The 8,479-nt window shown below is 53.1% G+C and overlaps 1 protein-coding gene across 1 annotated transcript; it reads right to left on the minus strand.

Moving 5' to 3' along the window:
* Nucleotides 1-2,452: 2,452 nt before the first annotated feature.
* Nucleotides 2,453-7,720, minus strand: LOC107215646 (aquaporin-2). The gene is made up of 4 exons (XM_015651996.3): nucleotides 7,274-7,720; nucleotides 5,306-5,470; nucleotides 4,484-4,564; nucleotides 2,453-3,563 (listed from the first exon to the last, which is right to left on the minus strand). The coding sequence occupies exons 1-4, from the start codon at nucleotides 7,637-7,639 to the stop codon at nucleotides 3,348-3,350; spliced, it is 828 nt and encodes a 275-aa protein (XP_015507482.1). The 5' UTR covers nucleotides 7,640-7,720; the 3' UTR covers nucleotides 2,453-3,347.
* Between the last annotated feature and the right edge of the window lie 759 nt (nucleotides 7,721-8,479).

Raw genomic sequence — 8,479 nt, forward strand, 5'->3', positions numbered from 1 at the left:
AGGCACTGGGATCAAGGTCAGTGTTCCCAGTTTCTCCCAGACTGCTTGAGCAGGGATTTGGATGCTCTCAGGTCTCTACAGCAGATAAGGGATCAGTGGGTGGGTGTGGCAATGCTCCTTCCTGGAGCTGAACAGGGAAAGGAGGAATTCCTTGGGATTAACTACAAATTGTATCAGAAGTTTTGAGGAGCAGGACCAGGGCACAGCTCCTGCTCTGGGCTCTTCTGAGGCCCCTCAGATCCTGGGGTCCCCTTGGGCCTCTACTGCCAAGAGAGACCTTGAGGGGCTGGAGCAAGTCCAGGGATGGGAATGGAGCTGGGAAAGGGCTGGAGCACCAGGAGAAGGGACTGGAGAACTCCTGAGGGACCTGGGGGGCTCAGCCTGGAGAAAAAGAGGCTCTGGGCCTCCTTTTGTCTCTGCAGAACTCCCTGGCAGGAGGGGACAGCTGGGGTGGGTGAGGCTCTGCCCCAGGGAACAGGGACAGGAGGAGAGGGAATGGCCTCAGGCAGTGCAAGGGGAGGTTTAGCTGGATATTGGGGGAAATTTCCTCAGTGGGAAGGGTTTTCCAGACCAGGCACAGCTGCTCAGGGCAGGGGTGAGGTCCCATCCCTGGAAGGATTTCAGAGCTGTGACACTTGGGGACATGGTGGGGGTGGCCTTGGCAGTGCTGAGGAAACGCCTGGAATGGTCTCCAAGGCACTTTCCAACCTAAACAATTCCGTGGTTCCAGGAATATGGCAGCCAAGGACAACAAAGGGGATATGGCTGTGTGCAAAATGCTCTGAATTTTTACAGCTTTGCAGAAGGATCAGCCCAAAACCCATCCCTGATCCCAAGGTGGGAGGAGAAAACCTCATGGTCTTGGGGGTGGAAGGACATGGGAATGCTTCAAATCCTGGCTCAAATCACTCCCACGGGATCTGACATCCAGATCCCAGTTTAGGGATGATTATGGTCCATCCATGGCAGCTCCAGGTTCCTGATCCTGCCCTCCAATTCCAGCTCCCCCAGTGCAGTCCGGAATGTCTGGGTGCTTTCCTGACAGGGCAAGTTTGGGAAGTGTCACAGCTCCACAGGGAAGGTGAATTTGTATTCCTGGGAAGACTGGGGGTGCTTCAGCCACCTGGCTGAGGGGTTTGGGAGGTGACTTTATAGGAGTTTATATCTATTATTTACCATTAAAGGTGTCAGTGTTTTCCATAAATGTGTCAGTATTTGATCCCTGTGTCCAAATTCAGGGGATAAAAGGGAATTTAAAGCACTTCATGTGAAAGAGGAGAGACATTATCAGACATTAAACCTCACGTTCAGGCCCTGGGAGACTTAAACAATTGTCAGGGTAAATAATAAATGAAACGCTTTGATCTGGAGAAGAGACATTGAACACATCAACATTAATTTAAATAAATGAATTCAGTTGTGGCTTTTTCTACAGCAGAACGTGCCCAGGGTGACTTCTGGAAAAATCCACTGGGATTTTCCTGCACACATACATGGATTAATTTTCCTTTAAAAAGCACCAAAAACCCCATATGACTTTAAGAAGTGAATATTTGATAACAGAAATACAATTTGACACTGGAATCGACTTAAAACATGATTTTATTGTCATTGCTGAGAACAGAGGGAATTTTTGAGAAGCCTCTTCTGAGCTAAAATTCAAATTCACCATCGAGGAGCAAAGGGAAGCAGAATCCCTGTTTTTGGGTGGATCAAACCAGGGCTGGAAGTGCTGCCTTGGCAAAGCCCTCTGGGGGTATTTGCATGGATTGGCTGTTGATAAACACTTGGTCCAGGCCAGATCAAAGCTGGGCTCCCTCCTTACCCCTCCAGCCACTCCAACATCTGAGGAAGAGCGTGGGGAGAAAGGCAAGGATGGATCTGGTGGGAGGAGGGGATGGTGCCAGTGGAGCAGAGTGAAGAGTATCATTTGGTGGAGGGGTCCTGTCAGAACAGGGAAGGGAAATTATCCATAATGATCCATAAATTAGCCCTCATTATTCAGAATTGGGCCCAATCTCATAGAATATTCCCATTAACAGTCTTTCCAGAGAAATCTTGGTGAGGCTGATGCTGATGGGGCAATGCTGGAGACACTGCTGGGATTCACTCTGGGTATGGAGGACTTGGGGCAGAGCAAGTGAAATGGGGTTAAATCAATAGCTGAAAGAGCAAAGTTCACCCAAGACCAACCCAAATCCTTTGGCCAGGCTGAGGACCATGACCAGGTCCTGACAGGGCAGAGGGAAGGGGTGGCAGGGGTTTGGAGGGTCTGGAGTGATGCAGCTATGAGAAGGGGACGTGAGAAGCAAGTGATGGAGATGAGAAGGAATTCCTGGCTGTGAGGGTGGGCAGGCCCTGGAATGGATTTCCCAGAGCAGCTGGGGCTGCCCCATCCCTGGAAGTGTCCAAGGCCAGGCTGGACAGGGCTTGGAGCAGCCTGGGACAGTGGGAGGTGTCCCTGCCCATGGCAGGGGTGGGATGGGTGGGGTTTAAGGTCCTTCCCATCCCACCCATTCCATGATTCTGATTCTTCACACCTGAAACATGTTGGGTGTGAAATCTTTCCTTTGTGTGTTCCAGGAGATCTGAGTGTCCGAGGGTTAACAGGACCAGACGAAAGAAGGGAAAACCAGCGGGAGAGGAAGGACAACGCTGGCCCCATAATAAGGTGGGTATGAGTTTGGGCTGTAACCCGGGTTTGTCATTTCACAGGACAGGGAATTTGCAAGCGCCCCAGTGGGGCCTGTAGGGACTCATGGCCATGCTCCCAGTCCCATCTTCCCATGAAAGCCCCTGTGGAAGCACCTCTGTGTCCTGTGGCAGGTGGAAAGTGGCACTTTGGTCCCTTTCACAGCAGAACCTGTCATGTGTGACGCTCATGGCTCAGAGTGAGCTCTCCTGCTCCTGCTCCTGCGTGTGAGCCAAGAGCTGAGCGGGGATCGGAGACGGGAGCAGAGTGAGCAATGAGGCATCGGGTGGCAACCTCCACACCCAGGGTAATGAACACTCTTCAGGCTCCTCGGAGCTCTCCGTGAGGGAACAGCCTCAGCCGAGCTCCGTGTCCTGTGAGGGGGACGTGGAAGAGGGCATCCTGGGGAGATCCCTTGTTCCTGTGGGCTTGGGATTTACCGGCTCTTCCCCAGATCAGAAACCACCCGGGCATGGGGAGAGCTGGGAACAAGAGGTGGGTGGGACCAGCACAGCATCTCCCCAGGAGAGGAGTCAACTTCAGTGCCCCAGGAGAAATGAAGGGAGAGAGGGGAGAGGTGAGATGCTCCTCTGCATGAGCACTAAAACCATGCCAGAGGTTTCCAGCTCCTCTCTTGGCCCAGGGAGAGGGTGGGCTACACCTTCTCAGACATCCCCCTGGGCAGGGTCTGGGGGGAGTGGAGCTCCACAGACTGGCGCCGCCGGACCTCGCGCTCGGCCCAGTCCGGCTCAGGCTCGCAGCCCTTGAGGATGGCCAAGCGCTCTGAGAAGGTTTTGGCCTGTGGGAACAGGATGTAGTTGTAGAGGATTGAAGCTGCTGCAGCCCCAATCAGGGGACCCACCCAGAACACCTGGAGAGAAGAGAAGAGTGGGGTGAGCAAAACAAGGCTGGCTTTGGAGGGTGGGGAGGAACTGGGATCACTGAGGGGCATTCCAGGGGCTTGGGTTCCTTCCTGGGAAGAAAACACAGTCGGCTCTGCTTTGGCCATTGCTGGGGATCTGAACTCCCTCCCAGTGCCTGGATATTCCCAACCATCCTCTTACACCATTTCCCCTCTGCTCAGACTCTGCGTTAATGCCAGGCCCATTGTGAATGTGCTGAGTGATGTGGCATCATCTGGAGGAGCATTTTCCTACCCACTCACGGATTGCTGTGGGAGGAGGAAGAGGATGAGGAGGCGGCACCGGCCTGGGCCAGACACCTTGGAACACATCAGCAACCACCACAGCTCTGCCTCCAGCCAGGCTCTTTACAGATGAAAACAATAAAATAATGGAATCTCCTGAGCTGGAAAGGACCCACAAGGATCCTCCAAATCTGGCTTCTGGCCCTGCTCAGGACAACCACCACCAATCCAATCCCACCCTGTGCCTGAGAGCATTGCCAAAATGCTCCTGGAGCTCTGGCAGGCTCAGAGCCATGGCCATTCCCTGGGGAGCCAGGGAGTGTTCCCAAAGATGTACCTAGATCCAGGAACCAGGAAAGTTCCCCAGGACTGGCAGCTGTTCCACTCTCCATTGGTTTTGTTCCCTGTGTTAAGTCACGTCAACAAACCTCACACCCTGGTCCTGTTGCAATGCTCCCAGTTTGGAGTTTGGGAAAGCCAATTAAGCATCCAGCAGCCCCACCTCCTGCTCCTAATCTCTCCATCTCTCTTCCAGCTGGGAACTGGCATGGAAATGCTGGGAATTTGTCTGGCTTGGTGAGTTTTGAGGAATATTGGCAGTTTGGGGGCCTCATCCAACCCAACCCCCAGAGCCAAGTTCTCACCCAGTGGTCGCTGAAGTCTCCGACGACGACAGCGGGAGCGAAGGACCTGGCGGGATTCATGGAGCAGCCGGTGTAACGGATCTGCCAGGAACACCACGGCCGGTGTCAGCATTAAGCCCTTTTACCACATTTTTAAGAATGTTGGGGTGTCATTAGGGTGATTCATTCCCTGAGCTGCTGCTTCACCCTCCAGCACTCCTGTTCCAGGAAAAGGAATTCCAGGAGCCGCCACCATCTGAGTCAACACCGTGAGGTGTCTGAGCTCGTGTGTCCCGAGCGTGGTGTTGCTGTGCTGCAGCCCAAGGACTGCAGGGATGAGCTCCCAGTCCTGCAGAAAATTCCCTCTCCTGCCTCTGAAGACAAGAGAGGAGCAGTCCCATGGACACAGGGGCTCATGGAGCCTTGAGGATGGAAGGTGTGGTGTGACCAACAGCGTTTTTCTGTGTGCACTGGGTGTGGGGGCTGCTTTGGACTGTCACCCAGCTGGGATTTCCTTGGAAACCCATCCCAAACACTTCCCAGGCTCATCATGCTCTTGAGAGCCCCAGCTGCCAACACATTTGCTCCAGGAGAGATCCCACAGATGTCTGGAACTCCATATAGGACTCAAGGAGAGGCAGAGTCCAGAAAATCAAGTTAATACCAAATAAAAGCTGAGTTCAAGCCACATCTCTCCCACAGCTTCAGTGGGATTTTTCCCTTTCTCTGCTGGAAAACCATGGGTTACAAATTCCCCATCAAGCCTGGAGATGCAGCCAAACCAACTCTGGGCATAAACAAAAAAATAACCCCAAAAGTGCAAGTTTTGGCCCATCCACTCACCCCAAGAAGGTGGCCCACGGCCACGGAGAGGCCAATGGAGAGGGCAGGGGAGCCCAGGTTGTCCTCACGCCGCTCGTCTGTGGAAGCAAAGACGCACAGGACCAGCTGGAAGGTGAGGAACAGCTCCACTGTCACCGCCTGCCCTGTCGTGGTCTCATTGTGCAGCTGGAACAGGAGGAAAGATATGTTCCAGGGCCAAGTTCCATGAGTGGATGGGAAATATGGAGGACAAATCCAAAATTAGGGGGAGCCAAAGGAGACAGGGGAGATTTTTGGCACCACAAAGAAAAAAAAAATTCCAGGTAGAAGAAGTCACTCAATGGGAAATGCTTGATTGACGTCTCAGGAAATTTTATTGGCATTTTTTTGGTATTTTTCCATTTGTTTCTCTTTTCCTCATACTCAAAATGCCTTTTGGAAAAGTTTACAAGTTGCATTTTGAAGACATTGAAAATAAATATTTTGGCATGAAAAAAGAAAATATTCCCTTTCCACTTCTTTGACTCAGAGAATTTATCAGGTCTGATCTGGAACTGTTCCTGGTTGCACCCCCTCTCCTCCAACTCAGTCCCTTCTTCCCCTGTGTCCCCCCAAATCTAATCCCATCGTTTGGGGATCCCAGGAAGGTCCTGGCTGCCCTCCTGTCTGAGCTCCAGAGTCAGATCTTTCTCATTCTCCTCCCCAGTATTCCCCTCCCATTTTATAGGGACAATCTGTGCAGGTAGCCATGTGATGAACAGCCCACAGGGGAAAAAAAAACCTTCTCCAAATCCCCAGTTCCCACTTTTAGGTGGTTTAATCTGAAAACCAACAAAGCTGGAGCAGTCTGAGCCTCTTTTAAACCTCCTGCTTTTATTACCCTTGGTCATTACCAGCCTAAATCCCTTTGTTCAGATTAAACCACAATCCCTCTTTTTAACCCTCTTAATCACTCTGGCAGTGCAGCTGAGTGCTGGCAGTGCCTCCCTGCTGTGGGAAAGGCGGTTTCCATCTGCTGCTTCCCAACCCAGCTCCCTGCTCCTCCCTCAGTCCGCTGGGGCTGGGGGACAGGTGCCCGTGCCCACCTGGGATGGTGGGCATGGAGAGGGGACAGTCAATCCCTGGCTTTCAGTTCCTTTTCCCCCTCCTGTTGTTAAGTTCAGCAGTGGGGAAGGGGGTGTTGAAGACCGGGATACCATTGGAGAATCCTCCATAGCTTCCTAAAGTTCCCTGGCTCTCTTTTTTTTCCCTGTCTGAAATCAGCGTGAGATCCTTGTAAAGCTTTAGGGCACCCATGTGTTGGGTTTTGGGATGAACCAGCTGGATCTGGTGTGCCCATCCCATCACAATGAGCTGAATCTAATGAAAATCTGGGATTCAGACCCAAATATCTCCTCTCCCCACCACCTCAGCAACCTGGAAATTGTGGCCTTGCCAAAGCAGAGCCAGGCTTTGGCTGCCTGTACCCTCACCAGAGGGGAAATTGGGATGAGCCTGGGACAAGAGGAACGCAGAGGTGCTGTTTTGGATGTGTCCTTCCTTAAACCCCTGGGACCCCCAGAATCCAAGCGTCCCCCAGTACAGCCCCAGGGAAAAATGAGATGGTTGTGACTCCGAGGGAGGTGTCTGTGGCCAGCTGGATCCTTCCTCTGGTTTAGACCTAAAATCAGGGGACATTTTTGGCACCAGTATGAAAAGAGGAAAAGTTTCCCAGGTGGAAGAAGCGGTTCAATGGGAAACACTTGATTGACCTCAGGAAATTTTAGCCCTAAAACCAGAGGAAGACAAGTCCTGCCGTTATTCCTGCTCCTGGCAGGACCTGTGGAGCAGCAGGGTCCTGGTGCTGGGCTGTGGCATTCAGAGGCTCCCTCACCTCTCCCAGAGGGTCTTTTCTGGCCATAAGCCCCTTCCTCACACCCCTCAGCCTTTCCAAAGACCCTGCCCAGTCTCCCCACGACCTCCCAAGCCCAGCCTATGCCGAAGCCTCACCTTGTTGAGGGCCAGGCCCTGGCGGGAGCTGGCCGGGGTGATCTCGTGCAGGATGGCAGCGCCCACCACCCCGCCCAGCAGCTGGGCCACCACGTAGAAGAGGGCACGGAGCAGGGAGAGCTGCGAGCCCAGCAGACAGCCCAGGGTCACGGCAGGGTTGATGTGGGCGCCGCTCACGTGGCCCAGGGACTGCACCAGGGTCCCGATGGCCAAGCCAAAGGCCAGCGCGATCTGCAGGGTGCTCGGGGCCGGTGCCGAGGGCCAGTTCAGGGCAGAGCCGAGGCCGAAGAGGACGAAGACCAAGGTGGCCAGGAATTCCGCCAGGACAGCCCGAGTGAAGGCGATGGAGCGCAGTTCCCACATCATGGAGGCTCCCAGGAACGATCCTGCCCGGAGTGTCCTCAGTGCCCACCTCCTGCTGTGTCCCTGAGGATGACCTGGGACAACACTTATATACCTGGAGGTGGGGGTGCCACAGGATCAGCTGCTGAAGGGGATGGGATCATGGTCCCAGGAAATCTGATGCTTTTTTCCTTCTGTGTTCCAGCTGAGGGAACATCAGATCCTGCCCCTTCTATTAAAGCTGGGGAATGCAGTGCTTGCCACCCTTGGGAGGTCATAGATCAGCCTCCAGCAGTGCTGGAAGGACTGCTCCCTTTCTCCTGGGCTTCCTTCCCTGGGATCTATCCCCAGAGCTGCTGTTGCAGCTGGATCCTGTGAGCATGGAAAGGGCAGGAAGCAATGTGAGATCTGTGCAACTGGAGCTGAGGTTGGCTTGTGTTGAAAATCAGGCCATGGGCTGTGATTTAAGAATCAGAAAAATCCAGAAACATGGAGGGATTCCTGGGGGTGTTCTGCGCAGGGCCAGGAGTTTGATTTGGTGATCCTCGAGGGTCTCCCAACTGAGGATATTCCACAATTCCATAAAAAGTAAGTGCAGGGGAGGCACAAATGAGATTCACTGTAGCTCAGCTCCTCAGAGTTTCAGAATTTTGCAGCCTGGGCACAGATTTCTTACCCAGAAAATTGGGAACCAATCCCAAAGCAAAGACTGTCAGAAATTCCCATGTGGAAATGTGACCTCAGGGCTGGAGCACCAAGTCTGCTCTAATTATGGCCATTTTGGTCAACCCAGCTCTTCAGAAACATCCTTTTAGTTCTTGGTGTCAATCCCAGAGAGAGAATTTCTTCTCTGGGATTTGGTTC

The sequence above is a fragment of the Parus major genome, linkage group LGE22 (assembly GCF_001522545.3).
Source record: "Parus major isolate Abel linkage group LGE22, Parus_major1.1, whole genome shotgun sequence".
In the NCBI taxonomy this organism is placed as follows: Eukaryota; Metazoa; Chordata; class Aves; order Passeriformes; family Paridae; genus Parus; species Parus major.

Coding starts and splice junctions, on each gene's coding strand:
- LOC107215646 (XM_015651996.3), bottom strand. CDS start 7,639: ATGATGTGGGAACTGCGCTCCATCGCCTTCACTCGGGCTGTCCTGGCG. Junction 5,471..7,273: donor AGGGCCTGGCCCTCAACAAG/GTGAGGCTTCGG, acceptor CTCCTGTTCCAG/CTGCACAATGAGACCACGAC. Junction 4,565..5,305: donor CCGTGGGCCACCTTCTTGGG/GTGAGTGGATGG, acceptor TGTTCCTGGCAG/ATCCGTTACACCGGCTGCTC.